Source organism: Pteronotus mesoamericanus, unplaced genomic scaffold (assembly GCF_021234165.1).
Source record: "Pteronotus mesoamericanus isolate MK-2021 breed Mesoamerican mustached bat unplaced genomic scaffold, CSHL_Meso_final scaffold_476, whole genome shotgun sequence".
In the NCBI taxonomy this organism is placed as follows: Eukaryota; Metazoa; Chordata; class Mammalia; order Chiroptera; family Mormoopidae; genus Pteronotus; species Pteronotus mesoamericanus.
The window spans coordinates 3661707-3677332 of record NW_026555318.1 but is presented as its reverse complement, the minus strand read 5'-3'; the positions used below and the strand labels follow the sequence as shown (position 1 = coordinate 3677332).

At 60.0% G+C, this 15626-nt stretch overlaps 1 protein-coding gene across 1 annotated transcript; it reads left to right on the top strand.

The window, feature by feature from the left end:
- The first annotated feature begins 240 nt into the window (after positions 1-240).
- OSBPL7 (oxysterol binding protein like 7) lies at positions 241-14256 on the top strand. The gene is made up of 23 exons (XM_054593781.1): positions 241-370; positions 1812-1966; positions 2084-2209; positions 2426-2479; positions 3046-3159; positions 3511-3606; positions 3722-3839; positions 4484-4587; positions 4943-5035; positions 5119-5251; positions 5330-5424; positions 5576-5671; positions 6359-6496; positions 7017-7110; positions 7761-8008; positions 8213-8350; positions 11105-11168; positions 11279-11357; positions 12240-12384; positions 12490-12634; positions 12721-12847; positions 13058-13180; positions 13348-14256. Exons 2-23 carry the CDS (start codon positions 1892-1894, stop codon positions 13454-13456), a joined length of 2514 nt encoding a protein of 837 aa, XP_054449756.1. The 5' UTR covers positions 241-370; positions 1812-1891; the 3' UTR covers positions 13457-14256.
- The last annotated feature ends 1370 nt before the right edge of the window (positions 14257-15626 follow it).

Genomic DNA, 15626 nt, shown 5'->3' with positions numbered 1-15626 from the left:
TACCACCACTGGCTTTAAGCCAGCGGCTCCCCAGTCCTCTGTGATCCCTTTGGATCTGTGCCCAGTGGGGACCCTGTCCCTGCTCCCAGGTCCCCTCAGCGCTGGGGAGTCACTCAGCCCTGAGTCCTCCGGGGAGCAGGGGGGCAGAGCTGAGCGGCCGCCCGGAGCTTGGCGGGAGGAGGAGCGGGGGAGGGGGAAGGTGGGGAGATCCGGCTGGAGGGGAGGCTCCGCTGTCTCCTTCCTTCCTGGTTCCTGCAGCAGCTGCTGCCACTGCTCAGCTCAGTGAGGAGGGAGCAGGCGACTCAGAGGCGGTGACTCAGAGGCAGAGCGGCGTGTGGGTCAAGGAGCACTGGCGTCCATGGACCCTGGGGTAAGGGGCCACGCTGACATTCCCCCAGAGGGCTTCCTGCCACCTGAAGCTGTTGGGTCTGTTCCTCCGGAGAAGGGGGCGGGAATGGAGGTGGAGAATGTGTGGCACCCACCTGGCTCATCTCGACCCCACACCCTCTAGTGACAGAGCCTCCCACTCCAGCTGCAAGCAGTGAGGGGCCAGGACCCCACAGGGCCAGGCAAAGGGCACAGGGATACCCGAACACCGGGGGAGAATGGGAACTTTCAATGGCTGAGCGCAGGAGTTTCCACCCCTGGGTCATCCCCTGGCAGCATGGGCCCCTCTCTCCCCACCTCCCGGCCACCCCCGCTCCACTGTGTCCCTCCTGTTCCCTTTGGCCTCAACTCTTCAGGTGCTTATGGGCTCCATCAGAAGATCTGAGGCAGTTTCCCCAGCCTCAGGCCAACCTCGCCCCTCCAGTCCCCTCCCTCCTCTCTCTCTCTCCCTCCCTCCCTCTCTCTCTCTCTCTCTTACACACACACACACACACACACACACACACACACACACACAGAGCCTCATGCATTTCATGCATTATCGATCTCCCGGTGGAGCCAGGATGGCCAGGGCTGGTGCCAAGGGCGCCTGTGGGCACTGCTGCGGGACCTGTGCAGACCTTGGCATGCTCTCCTCTTGGCCACCTCTCCTCCTCCCCGCCTTCCCCATTGTCTCCTTCAGCTCAGCCCCCTGCTCTGTCTGGGTGGGTGGTACGTCTCAGGAGCCCCAGGGACTGGGATGAAAAAAAGAGAGTGACGAGGCTTTGGGGAGACTGAGGGTCCAAGGTGGGCATCTAAGGAGGCTGTTTGATGGGAGGAGGCACAGGGAACAATGAGGGCTGTCTCAGGCCTGAGTTTCACCATGTAGAAAATGGGAGCCCAAACACTAGAGGATATGGGGACCAATTGGTGGGGAGTTGGGATGAAGGGGTTGGGGGGCTTTGCAGCGGGGTCATGTCATGGCAGAAGAGTCTCCAAGCCATTGAGTGGGGGTGCAGGGGTCTTGAAGAAGGAGGAGTTGGATTGAGATCTTGCTTGTCTAGTCTCTGAATTCCTCTGGCCTTTTTTCGGAGCCTCTTTGTTCACTCCTCTGCCTCACCTCTTATCACCGCCAGGGAATCCTCCAGAGAAAACACTGAGTGTTTCCTGGAGCTCAAGAATGTGTGCTCAGGGTGGGGCTGCGTGGACTTCTAGTGGTTCTCTCAAGGCACTGGCCTGCCTCTTAGTAAACTAGCGCACAGTGGCTGCAGGAGGGCGTAGACAGGGAGGCCCAACCAAGGTGTGGTAAGGACAGACTCAGGAGGGGCAGGCAGGTGAGTGGAAGGCGTGCTAGTGATCTCTGATCTCAGAGGATGCGGGGGAGATTGGAGGTAGAGAAGGTGATGGCAGGGTCTGTGCTTATGAGGTCTCTCTCTTGCTTCAAGGACCCCCTCAGGACAAGGTGACATCCTTCCCCTTCTGCCCTGCTCTGAGTCCTCAGCAGGGAGTGGCCGCTCCCTCCTCCATGGACTTTCAAGAGAGGGGCCCTCCCTCGCTGTCCGAGAGCACACAGTGTGCAAAGCCCAGCAGTGCTCAGCAGGTCTGAGGGCGCGAAGTGGGCAGTGGGTGGGCTTCATTTGGCCCAAAAGGGCCTCACCAGCCACTCCGCCATACCTCCTTCCCCCCCCGCCCCGCCCAACTCTGTCCTGGGCTGCAGGCCTCTGAGCTGTGGGAAGTGGTGGAGGAGCCTCGGGGCCAGAGAGGTGCAGAGGGTGTTATGCCCGAGAGGCAGGAAGGCCACCTGCTCAAGAAGAGGAAGTGGCCTCTGAAGGGCTGGCACAAGGTAGGTTGGGCAAGACAAAGGGCAGGGCCAGGTTCAGGGCGGGATGGGGGTATGCTGGAGGCTGCTGGGTAGTCCTGGGTGTGTGTACGCACGTGTGTGTGTGTGTGTGTGCGTGTGTGTTGAGAAGAAGAAGAAAAGTTTATGTGTACGGTGCTCTCTCCCCACACCCTTTTCTCTCGGTCGCCTGGATCCTGTTCCTCCTGGGCAACGTCACAGAGATACTTTGTGCTTGAGGACGGGATCCTTCGCTATGCAACTACCCGGCAAGATGTGAGCCAGGGCCTGGTGGGCGTAGTGGGAGAGGTCTGGTCCCGAAATGCCCTGGGCAGGGGCTTCTGGAATGCCCCAGATCAGGGCCAGAATCCCAGGCACACCATTGCTGGTGCGGCGTCTTGAGCAAGCATCTTCCCTGGGCTCCAGCTCCATCTCTAAGATGGGCAGAGTGCGGTCACCCAGTTGTAGGGTAATTGCCGTCTTGGTTAGGGCCCTCAGGACAGTGCCTGACACAAAAGAGCCCAAGAAAATAAAGCTTTGTTATTCTCCTTGTCCCATTCTCGGGCTCGGAATAGAAACCGAAAGCCAAGCAGCCCAGGGTCTTTCTTCCTCAGCCTGCAGACCCCTAAGCATGGGGATTGCTTCCCCTGCCCTGTGACTCCCTTGAACTCAGAATGTGACTTCTGAGTTCTGTGTACAGGTGGATGACAGAGAGGTCCCTGTTGACTCTGTGACTTGGGCCAGAGCGTGAACCTGCTGCCTAAAGGGGCCTCGGGGACATGATGGCTCTGTGGCCCGGAAGTCTAAAACCAGCCCCTTTCCCCTGCCATCCCTCCCCCCAGATCACCAAGGGGAAGCTCCATGGCTCCATCGATGTCCGACTGTCCGTCATGTCCATCAACAAAAAGGCCCAGCGCATTGACCTTGACACCGAAGACAACATCTACCACCTCAAGGTGACATTCCTGGGAGCCAGTTGGTGGCTTGGCCCCAGCCCGGCAGAGGCCACTGGGGCACACAGGAGAGGGGGACAGGGGCTGAGGGACTGTCCCTGAGTTTGACAAGAAGGGAGTTCCCATCACGTCCAGTAGCCAATGGCAAACCGCCCCCGAGTGTGTGAACACACACAGAACCAAGGGCTCAGACCCTTGGGGGAGCTGTGTCCCACCTCCCTGCAAGAGGCCTGCGCGTAAACTGACACTAAAGGCAGAGAGCCTGCTGGCCGGGGGACCAGAGCCCCGACGTCTCGCCCCTGGAAAGCAGTCCTCCTTTCATGTGTCCCTCCCCCCTCACCAAAACTTCTGCAGATCAAATCCCAGGCCCTGTTCCAGAGCTGGGTAGCCCAGCTGCGTGCCCACCGCCTGGCTCAGCGCCTGGACATGCCGAGCAACACGCACCGGAAGGTAACATGGGCCCTGGGGCGGGAGACGGGGAGGGGTTCAGGTGTAGCAGCTTCAGGGAACAGTGAGACCCAGCAAGGCGGGCACCATCCTTCCTGACCCTTGACCCACCCCACAGGCTCCTGGTGCCCAGCTTCCCACAGCAGTTAGTGCCTCAGCCCTGCCTGGAGTTGGACCTCGGGAGAAGGTGTCTTCTTGGTTGAGGGGCAGTGATGGCCTAGACCGCTGCTCTCACGGTGAGGGGCCCCTGGCACCACGCCCCGGTGGGTAGGGCCCACATCGTCAGGTTTAGATGGCATCAGCGGTCATAAGAAGAAAAAAATGTTAAAAGGTTACCGCCATCCCTGCCTCAGGGAGCCCCAGTCTGACAGGGGAGACAATCTCCACCTCCAAGCTGATCGGGTCCCCTCAGGCCCCATCCTGGAGTCCCGGTCTCACAGAGGGTGGAGGGGCTTGTGCCATGTGGACAGACAGGGACAGGCCTCATGAGATACAAGATCCAGATGCCAGTGCAGGGAAGGATGGTGCCGGGAGGGCGGGGCTCTGGCACTGGGTTCCTGGAGTCGGGGCTGTGATGTTGGCCCGGGAGAGGGGCGGGCACGCCAAGCGAGGAGAGAGAGTGAGGCGGCAGAGGGAAGGGGTAGCGCAGGAACCAGGGGGACTGGGGCGTCGGCTCTCCGGGAAACCAGGTGAGGCCAGGCCAAGGGTGCAAACTGGGACCTGGGAGCTGCTTCGGGCTCACGATCGAGGGAGGGGGAGGCAGAGCCAGGGATTCCCTGGCTGCTGGGCGTGGTCTTCGAGGGAGGAAGGAAAGCTTGCGGACAGACTGTGGGTGCCCGGCCAGGGCTGGGAGGACCTCGTTGTTCATTGCCCCCCGCAGAGCTCTCCGAGTGCCAGGGGAAGCTCCAGGAGCTGCACCGACTCCTCCAGAGCCTGGAGTCCCTGCACCGAATCCCCTCAGCCCCCGTTATCCCCACACACCAGGTGAGGCCCGAGGGAGGGGCAGGCCCCTGCCCAGGCTCCCGCTCCTGCTTGCAGCCTTCATCCCATCGCTTCTCTGGGGCAGGTCCCCGGTCCCACGTCTGTCGCTGGTGTTTTCAGGAGCAGCACACATCTGCCTAGTTGCCTTTCCTCCTATGTCCAGACTGCCTCGGGGTTGTCTCTCTGTCCCTTCGGAGGGACCCCTTCCTCCTGTCTGCCAGGGTGTCGTCTTCTTCCTTTGAGATGTCACTTGTCTCTCTGCCCTCTCCCGTGGCCGTCTGCCTCTTTTCCGGCTTTGGTGGTCGCTGTCCCTTTTCTCCACCCTGAGGGTGAAACTTCCCCCACCTCAACTTGCCAGGCCTCAGTGACGACTGAGAGACCCAAGAAGGGGAAACGGACCAGCCGCATGTGGTGCACGCAGAGCTTTGCCAAGGACGACACCATTGGACGGGTGAGCTGGGGCGTAGACCCCCGTCCCTGGGGTGGGACGCCCTGAAGGAGGCTGTCCTCTTCAACCCCTCTACTCACCCGCAGGCTGGTCGCCTCCATGGCTCTGTTCCTAACCTGTGTCGGTACCTGGAGTCCCGGGACCACTCAGGACCCCGTGGGCTGCCTCCCCCAGACTATGCCCACCTGCAGCGCAATTTCTGGGCCTTGGCCCAAAAGGGTGAGTGTGAGCTGGAGGGCGGCGTGGAGCAGGCGGGGAGCGGAAGAGGAGCCTGACAGCCCGCCCCTGCCCTCGCAGTGCACACCTCGCTCAGCAGTGTCTTGGCCGCTCTCACCGCCGAACGGGACCAGTTGAGGGACCTGCACCAGGGCTCCGAGCTGTCCAGGATGGGGGTAAGGCTTGGGGACAGGGTGGCCGGTGGACTGCAGGCCAGGGGTGGTAGCAGGCCTGGGCCAGGAGGGGATGTGGCAGAGAAAGTCTCTGTGTGGCGGGGCAGGGAGGGTTTCACCCTCCTGGTACCCTGTCCTCCCGCTTTCCCTGCAGGTCTCCGAGGCCTCAGCTGGCCCGAGGCGCCTCCACTCGCTGTCCCTCTCCTCGGACACTACGGCCGACTCCTTTAGCTCCCTGAACCCTGAGGAGGTAGGAGCCCGGGTGGGCTGTGGGGACTGTTTTCCCCTGGGCCTCCTGTCCTAGCAGGAGCGAAGGCACGGTTGGTTTTCAGACCCAACACAGCCCAGAAGTCCGAGCTCCAACTTCTTTCCCATAATGTTGGCAGCAGCCACGTCTCGGTCATTACTTAACAGTAAGCAGACCGCTTTCATTGAATTCGGAGGCCTGCGGGGCAGTGATTCCCACCCTCAGGGTCACAGAGGACGAAACTGAGACTCAGAGAGTCTCATCGCTGAGCTGGGACCCCGGGGGCTCTGGACAGAGACTCCGGGGCCCTGCTCCATGGGCCTGCGTTTGGCGCCACTGCGCGCCAACTGTGTGACCCCAGCCTCAGTGTCCTCATCCGCAAAGTGGGGGTAATAAGTGCACCTACCCCTTGGGGTGTCAGGATTGAGTGAGTTAAAACCCACAAAGGCTCAGAGCCGGGCTCAGAGTCGGGGCTGAGGGAGCATAAACAGTCGTTGTGGGACCCATGTCTCCTTCCCCGCAGCGGCTGTGCGTTCCACTGCGTTCGCCCCCCGCCGCACCTTCTGCCCGACAGGGTGCAGTCTCAGTCCTGGTTAGGCTTCCCTCTCAAGGGAGCTGCCAGGTGAGGGGAGCCCCGCCTGATTCTCCGGGCTTGGCCCCCCAGGCCTCATTTCCGTCCTGCTCCCACAGCAAGAAGCTCTGTACATGAAGGGGCGAGAGCTGACCCCCCAGCTGTCTCAGAGCAGCGTCCTGTCCCTCGCAGATTCCCACACAGAATTCTTCGATGCCTGTGAGGTTCTTCTCTCCGCCAGCTCTTCTGAGAATGAGGTGAGGAAGGTGGGGAGCTGGTAGTAAGAGTAGGGGGCCCTGTGAGTATAGGGTGGGATTTAGAGAGACTAGAATCTATAGAGTCCCGAATCCTTTCTCACTGCCTCAGCCGCTCTCTCTGGGAGCATGTCCGAGCTGCTGGATTTGAGTAGCCCTGATCACAAATCCCTGCTGGGGATAAAGCCTCAGCTCCACCTCAGCCATTTTCCTGTGACCCCATTTCAGACCCAGTGCTCCCTTGTCCCCTACCCCCCTGAATCTTAGGAATCCCCAGCCTCTCTTTGTGTCTCGCCCAGTCCCGGTGCTCCTCTCCCCCGCCCCAGTGGAAGCGTCAGGCTCTCCCTCTCCCAAAGCAGCCAGGCCTTCCGGGGCAGTATCTTAGGGCTCAGACCTCCCCAAATATATTCTCTTCCCCTTCCCACCAAAGGGCTAGCTGGGCAGAGTCTTGCCAGGCCCTGGGCACTGCCCAGCTGCCCGGGGGAGGCCCAGTCTGCCCGGCCTGTCATCTGTCCCGGCCCAGGGCTCAGAGGAGGAGGAGTCGTGCACCAGTGAAATCACCACCAGCCTGTCCGAGGAGGTGCTGGACCTCAGGGGAGCTGAGCGCTGTCAGAAAGGTGCCAGCCAGGTGTTTGGGCGCAGGGGTGGGGTGGGGGTGGGGCTGGAGGTGGGCAGAAAAATGCTGGCATCCGTAGCCCAGGCCCCTTGGGAAGGCAATCCCTCGTGGTGACTGACTTGTGGCTTTGGGTTCTGACTCCAGAGGTGGCCCCAGGAGGTGAGGGAGGCTAAGCTGTAAGCTACGGAATGTTCCAGAAGTGGCTTTAGAGGTGGGGCAGGCTCCGGCCTGGGGCTAGCCTCCGTTCTAGTCCTCTGAAAAGGGTCAGATGGGACCTTACAGACAGGGAGAAGGGAAAGATCCCACTTCGCCACCTGTTAGTGGAATGGCTTTGGACCTGTCATTTTACTTGCTGGAGCCTGTTTCCTCCTCTATAAAATGGGCCAAATAGTCTGCACCCGGACATTGGTTTCTATGTTTGTGGAAGGGACAGGAGGCAAGGGTGGGGACTCAAAAAGGGCTTCTAGGGTATCAGGTTTTCCCGCTGCCCACCTAAATCCCCCGGGGGCTTGCCAAGAATTAGGTCCCCCGCTGCCCTGCCCCATAGTGAGTGGAGACTGGGACTTGGGGTGGGAGGCAGCCAGGCTGAGGGCCAGCCTGTGGGCCCGCTGTCTGGAAGCCAGAGGGTGACGTGGCTGCGGTGGGCCCCAGGGGTGTGTGTTGCAGGGAGAGCCCCAGGGCCGCCCCGTCGCCGCTGCCTGCCAGCAGCCAGTGGGCCCGGGGCTGACGTGAGCCTGTGGAACATACTTCGTAACAACATCGGCAAGGACCTGTCGAAGGTGTCGATGCCTGTGCAGCTCAATGAGCCACTCAACACTCTGCAGCGGCTCTGCGAGGAGCTCGAGTACAGCAGCCTGCTGGACCAGGCCAGCCGCATCAACGACCCCTGCGAGCGCATGGTACTGGCCCCCACCCGCCCTCCGGCTGGTCAGACTGCCTCTCCCTGCCTGTGGGATCCCGCCTCCCAGAAAATCCTGGCCTGGCTGTTGTCTTGCTGCCGAAGTTCCAGCCCAGGGCCCCAGTCCTTGCATGCAGTGGGGTGATGTCTCGTTCTTGGGGCCCTGCCACCCCCAGCAGCATCCTCTCCGCCCTTCCTCCCGTAGGTGTACATCGCAGCCTTCGCCGTCTCTGCCTATTCCTCCACGTACCACCGAGCAGGCTGCAAGCCCTTTAACCCTGTCCTCGGGGAGACCTATGAGTGTGAGCGGCCCGACCGAGGCTTCCGCTTCATCAGTGAGCAGGTGCGGGCCGGAAGATGGGGCTGGCCTCGTGGGTGGGTGGCGGGCCGGCAGGGAAGCACCTGAGCCCCAGAGGGGCCGGGGCATGGAAGAGAGCACAGGGCAGTGGCTTGGTGCCACGCACTGGGCCACATGCTGGAGGCACAGAGGGCCCTACTCGAAGGAGCTCCCCCCTTAGTGTGGGAGATGGACTTGAAACCAGGAGTTACCATGCCCTGTTCTAGAGCTGGGATCATGGAAGCTCACAGGAGGTTATTCAGCTCCCCCCGGGAAGGCACCAGGGGGCGATCTTGAGCTATTTCTTGAAGGATGAATTGGGGTTGGCCAGGAGTACAAGGGAGTGGGTAGAATGGGATATATTCCTGACCGTGTAAAGGAACAGACGGGGCATGTTCAGAAGGAGCTAGAGACAGGGCTGGTAGACGAGGCAGGGCCAGACCCTGAGGAGCGCTGTACGTGGTGAAGTAAGGAGGGCTTTGTTTGTTTTTAAATCCTGAAGACTGCGGGGAGTCATTGGAAGGTTCTGAGCAGTGGAGCGACATGCTCAGAATTACCCTTTATAAAGAACACTCGGGCAGTGGTGTGCGGTCACAGAAGGCCATTAGGAGGCCATTTCAGTCACTTCCCTAAGAGCTGGCGAGGACCTGCACTTAGGCCCTGGCAGCTGGATTGGGTGGACGGGGGATTCAAGAGCTATTTATGTATTGCCCTTGACGTGACTCGGTGGTCAACAGAATGTTCTTACAAGTAAGGAGCAGGGCTGACGAGAAGGAGAAGTCTGGGGCGGCCTGGAATTCCCGGATGGGGGGATTTGGGCGGTGCCCATTAGCAAGATGGAGCGTGTGTGAGGAAGGTTACTGAATTAGGGAGACCCCCGGGCCAGGGGACCTTGACTTCGAGTGGGGGGACATCCCGGGGGCTCTGGGGCATGTGGGCCTGGAGCTCCTCAGAAAGCACCTGCAGGGGGACTGAAAGGTGGGGAAGTCACCACTTAGATGAGGTGACACATCTAAGTCACAGACTGCCCCCAGCAAGGGTGTGGAGAGGAGTGTGGGCAGGGAAGGTGGAGGAGCTCTGGGGTGAGAGGGGAGGCAGGCGGGTGGGCCAGGGGACTTGGGGGTCATTAGCTTCTCGATGAGGGAGATTTCAGACAAAGGCTGGGGGCCAAGGCTGGATTACAGTGCATGTAAAGTGGAAATAAAAGAGAGAGAGAGAAATGCAGACTATTTCCGAAAAAAAAATTTACCATGAGAGAAGAGAGGAGGGAAGAGGGTGGCAGCCAGAGGGGGAGATAAAGGGTTAAGGCTATATTTTTTTGTTTGTTTACATTTTATTTTTTTAATTTTTATTTATTTCTTTTTAGAGAGGGCAAGGGAGGGAGAAAGAGAGGGAGAGAAACATCTACCAGTTGCACGGCCCCAAATGGGGACCTGGCCCACGACCCAGGCATGTGCCCTGACTGGGAATTGAACCAATGACCTTTCAGTTTGCAGGCCAGCACTCAATCCACTGAGCCACACCAGCCAGGGCTGTTTGTTTATATTTTAAATGTTTTTGAAAACATGATGACAGGTTCACAGTCCAATTGTATGTACAGTAGAGGATGACCCCCCCACCTCGCCCCCTTGAAGGGACAGTGTTTGTTTGTTTTATGAGCGTGTGAACCCAGAGGTGCATGACTAGAAAGGTTTACTCTCTGTTTAAGGTGGGAGAAACAGGAGATGTTTCTACTGAGAGAGAAAGAGATATATAGAGGGAAAGACTGCAGTGCAGAGAGAGGCATGATGGGAGCAGTGAGGGGCCCGCGAGAAGGGGCGGGAGGCAGCGCGGATGAGGAGAGGGGCCTGGGGCTGGCAGCCAGTCAGCGTGGGAGCCCGTAAATGGTGGAAGGAGTTGCCAGCTCTGGTCTCCCTCTGATTATGGGGGAGATGAGTTATTCGAAGGGGAGGGCTTGGGTGTTGGACCCTCAGCGGACTGCAGGTGATGCTGAGGTCCCAGGTGTAGGCACAAAGTTGAATTAGAGGTTTCTCAGCATGTGCTCCATCTGTGTTGCACAGCGGGGTGGGGGCTTCCTAGGAGCAGGGAGTTGTGGTCGCACAGAGGAGCCCGGTGCTGGGAGGTGTGACGAGCGGTGGCCGCAGGTTGTCGAAGGTGCTGGGCGAGAGGGCTGGAAGTGGTGGAGGAGTCTCAGCTGGGTGGGAAGGAAATGAAGCCCTGGTTGACAGGCCACAGCACAGCTGGGAGTCTTGGCAGGAGCCCCAGGCAACAGGGATTGGAGAGAGAGGCAAGGTGGGCAGGCTGTGAGATACGCGAATCCAAGGTGCCGCATTGGAGCCATTCCTAGGAGCACAAGGCCAGGGTTTTCCACGGGCGGAGTGTGGAGGCTGCAGGGCGACAGCAGCTTTGGGGAGAAGAAGGCGAAGGAAGGGGGTCCTCGTGGGAGGGCTGGCTCTCAGGCAGGGCACAGTGGAGTCCCCACCCTTCGCTGCTAGAGAACTTTACAGGCGTGAGCAGGGGTTCTGGAGGGCACTGTAGACGGGGGTGGCACGACGGCTCCCGAGGGGAGTGAGTGAGGAGGGAGAACGTAGCGGCCTCCTGGGCAAAGAGAAAATGACGGAATCTGGGTGGTGGCAAGGATTACAGGGACAAGAGACCTGGAACTAACTGATCACTGGTGCACAGGGGAACTGCAGGTGGGGGTAAGGGACCCCAGGGGCCCTCCAGGGCAGCCTCAAGAGAACGTCCTTGCTCACCCAGGTCTCCCACCACCCCCCAATCTCGGCGTGCCATGCGGAGTCTGAGAACTTCGTTTTCTGGCAAGGTGAGGAGGGGGCAGGTGGGGAGGACCTGAGGGCGAAGGCGGATGGGGGAGGACTGGACACTCCCTGGTCTTACTGCTGCTGTTCCTCTCCCTCCCCAACCCAACTGCAGACATGAAGTGGAAGAACAAGTTCTGGGGAAAATCCCTGGAGATTGTGCCTGTGGGGACAGTCAACGTCAGCCTGCCCAGGTGGGTGCCAGCCCAGTCCGCAGGCCATCGTCTTCCAGGCCGGGGTGGGGACAGGGGAGAGAGGCCTGGCCTGAGGCTGCTGGGGTGGGGCGGTGTCCGTACACTTTGCCTCTGTATTTGAGCCCTTTCCAACAGGGAAAGGCGAGGCAGCTTAGCTAGTGGCCTTCTCACTATTTTGACCGTGACTTACAGTAAGAAGTGTATTTCAGACATCAAGCCAGCGTGCGCCCACACGCACTCACATGTGTACACACACTAAAACCTAAATTGATCTCGGAACTGGTCACAAATCACTTTCGAAACATCCTCATCCAGCTCATTTTATAGCGGGGGACCGCAGCCCGAGAAGAGGGGCTGACCCAGCGTGGCCCAGGAGTTGGCCAGAAGCCAGTGCGGGGGTAGCGGGGGCGGGGTGGGGGGAAGAGCCTGGGCGTCGAGGTCAGAAGTCCTGGCTGGGAGTCCTGGGTCTGCCGCTGAACAGTTATGCAAGTGGCAAAAAGACTTGACGCCTCAGAACCTCGAGCTCGCTCTTCTATTAAATAAGAGTAATGGGTAACACCAATAGCAGTGGGGGGTAAACGGCAATCGCACAGAGCCATCACTGTCCCTGGCACCCAAGGGCACAGCCCCTGTCTGCCTTTATCCCCATGGCTCAGGCACTCAGGAACTTTATTAATGAATGGAGATGCGCTATGGAGTATTTCCCGGGAAGGCTGCTCCGCTTTATCAATGTCACCCTTCATGGCAGAGCCAGAATCAGGACCCCAGGGTTTCTTCCACAAACCCATGTGACCTGCTCTGAGGAGACGGGGGGGTGGGGGCCGGGGTGGCACTCGTGCCCCAGGGCTGGCCAGCTGCCCTCCCATGCTCTGTCTCTCTCAGGTTTGGGGACCACTTTGAGTGGAACAAGGTGACATCCTGCATTCACAACATCCTGAGTGGCCAGCGCTGGATCGAGCACTATGGGGAGGTCCTTATCCGGAACACGAAGGACAGCTCCTGCCACTGCAAGATCACCTTCTGCAAGGTGGGCGCAGCACCCCCGGGCCCTGCCTGGCCACGCCCAGCAGCTCACACAGGGGGAAGGGGAGGGGTCATCTCCCTAAGCCACCTGTCCCTGCCCCTACCCCAGGCTAAATACTGGAGCTCCAACATCCACGAGGTGCAGGGTGCCGTGCTCAGCCGGAGCGGCCGAGTCCTTCACCGACTCTTCGGGAAATGGAACGAGGGGCTGTACCGGGGTACGCTGCCTGGTGGTCAGTGCATCTGGAAACCCAGTAAGTGGGGTGATTGGGGAGGGCTGGGCAGGGCGAGGTCAGCTACAGCACAGTCCACCTGCCCCAGCCCCTGCTTTCCCCCCCAGACTCAATGCCTCCGGACCACGAGCGAAACTTTGGCTTCACTCAGTTTGCGTTGGAGCTGAATGAGCTGACAGCAGAGCTGAAACGGTCGCTGCCTTCCACAGACACGCGGCTCCGGCCGGACCAGAGGTCAGTGCCAGCGAGGTGCTGCCTGGGGAACCGCCAGGCTCCTCCCTCCCCCATGTGGGTTCCAAGTAGAGCTGGGACTTTGTCCTTCCTTCCCTCAGTTGCCTCAGGGAGATGGGGCCTGTTCGGGGGCCGAGCTGGGCAGGAGACAGAGGCCTCCAATTTGGGGGTCCCTGAGGGGAGCATTCTGCTGATGGCAGCCTGGATGCTCAGGTACCTGGAGGAGGGGAACATACAGGCCGCGGAGGCCCAGAAGAGAAGGATCGAGCAGCTTCAGCGGGACAGGCGCAAAGTGATGGAGGAAAACAACATCGTCCACCAGGCTCGCTTCTTCAGGTCCTCTGTCCTCACCCGGGTCTCTGCAAAGGAGACTTCCCTCCCCTCCCCTCCCCTCCCCTCTGGCCTCTTCCTGCTTTGAGTGGGTCCGGCATGGGGAGGCAACATCTCCAACCAGCCTGAATTCTGATGTTCACTCTTCTCATTCCATGGCTCTCTTCCCCCAGGCGGCAGACAGATGGCAGTGGGAAGGAGTGGTGGGTGACTAACAACACGTACTGGCAGCTGCGGGCCGAGCCAGGCTACGGGAACCTGGACGGGGCCGTGCTCTGGTAGCCCTGGCCCCCGGGGCAGGCGGCTCTGGTTCCTCCCTCCGGCCTCTGCCCCCACCACGGACACACGGGCAAAGCCAGGCTCCCCGCTCACTGCCCTGGAGACCAGAGGGGCAGCCCTGGCTCTAGCCCTGTCCCCTCTGCTGGCCGGAGGGGCTGCGTCTCAGCCCATCGCCCACCCCACATTCTGGGTGAGAAGCAGGATTCGTGCTCCCTCAGTCTTGCTGCCCCCATAACCGGCATGTCGGACCCTTCTTCTCTGTCACCCCCTTTCTTCCCTGTTGGGGTCCTTGGGGGAGACACCAGGCTCTCGAGGATCTGCTCCCCATTGTCAGTGCCTTCCTAGGACACTGGATGCTCCCCAGGCCTTCTGTGCTGTGTGGTTGGGGTGTGAGGGAGACTAGGCCGCCTTTTCTTCCACCCCATCCTTCTCAGCCCCTGTCCAGCACCTGCCCCATGCCCTGGCCCAGCGGGGCTCCCTTTGCTTGGTCTCTGGCAACCTCCCTCATCCTCCTGGATACCCTTCTCCTAAACCGCAAAACACCTGCGCTTCCAGCGCCTTCAGCCCTGGTCCCACGTGGTTTCCTTCAGGCTCCCCCAGAGCAAATGAGGCCTCTCCAAGAGGTGGGGAGCAGACTGCCTGCCTCAGACCCTCTGGGAGTGAGTGAGCACGTGAGCGTCAGTGTGCGTGGAGGCGTGAGTGTGCGCGTGTGTGCCCGTGCACTGCTTGCAGGCGAGCAGGGTCCCTAATATAGCCCGGACCTGGGTGTCCGCCACTGTTGCTGCTCATTTCACACAGTCTGCCTCTGACTAAGGTAAATTGCTGACATTCCAGGCTCCAATAAAGACTGTCCCAAACTTTGGCCTGTGACCATTCACTTAAACACAATATGCCCAAGCTCAGCAAAGGCCTACAGTTGCCCACTCGCCTGGGCTGAAGAACTGATGACTCTCTCCCTGAAACCTCACATCCTGTCACTAGCACCTCAAGTGTCCCTCAGCCCTGGCCCTTCTCGCAGCTGTGCCTGGCCTAGGCCGGGCCGCCGTTAGCCCTTACCTAGGTTGTGGCGGCAGCCTCGGGGCTCCCAGCTCCGCCCAGTGTAACGCTGCCTTTCAGGGTGAGGTTTTAAAAGAGGAAAATGGCACCTTGTACCTGTGTCAAATACATCCATTGCTTCTAAGTACCTAGAGGAAAAATTCAAACTCTTCGACCAGGCAGAAAACTGTGTGGTCCCTGTCACCCTCTGGCATAGAGTGCTGATGCCACACCCAGCATCCACGGCCAGGTCTGTGCCTCCAACCTCTCCCTGCCCCCCACCCCCAGGTGAGTGAGTGTCCAAGGGAGCGTGGGAGGCGGGGAAGAGACGCGAAGGGCCTGGAGAAGAGGGCAGGCTGCGGTTGCTCCCACTCCCCCACCACCCAGGCCGAGCCCAGCTATCATTTCAAAACTGTGGGGTCTTGGTCAGGGTCTACCTTCAGACACTGTGTTCCCTCATTTGGCTTCTTTTGTATCTTAGAGGAGGTTGTGTGTGGAGCGGCCCAGGCTCCTGGATTCATGAGCTGTCGCTTAGCCCCGACCCTCACCCCCGCAACAGCGGGCCCGCCCTGCTCTGGTTCGCCAGGTGTCTCAAGAGCAGGTTGCGCACTTTGGCTGGGGTTTGGCAAGTGCACAGCCCTTCCCATCCTCGTCCTTCTACCCCTCCCCCGGCCCTGGGAGGCGGGGTGGGCCTCGTTTCCACTGTTTCTGGAGAGTGGTAAAGTTAAAATGAGCACAACTGCCTTGACACCACGTACCAGAAATAACCTCAACCCATCCCAAAAAAGTCAGAGCCTGCACGCATTCAGGATATTAAAAAGGGAGAGAGACGCACGCTGGCCTCCTCCCCACCCTTTCCACTCAGAGCAGCAGAGTCTGACTGACCAGCCTGTGTTCAGCTTCCACATATTTTAAGAATTAGAGTTTCAAATAGACCCAATTTCAGTTATTTTTCAAATGGAGACCAAAGACTAGCAGCACCTCCGCTTACAGGAACCAAGTCCGCTGCGGCTTGTGCCATCGAGACCAGCTTGCCCAACCCGGGCACCGACGCAGCAGCGGGAAATGGTCAGGGTGGTTTTGTGCTCGCTGGGGCCCCGCAGGTGAGAGGCTTTCCGGCTGAGGGACTGCTGTCTTC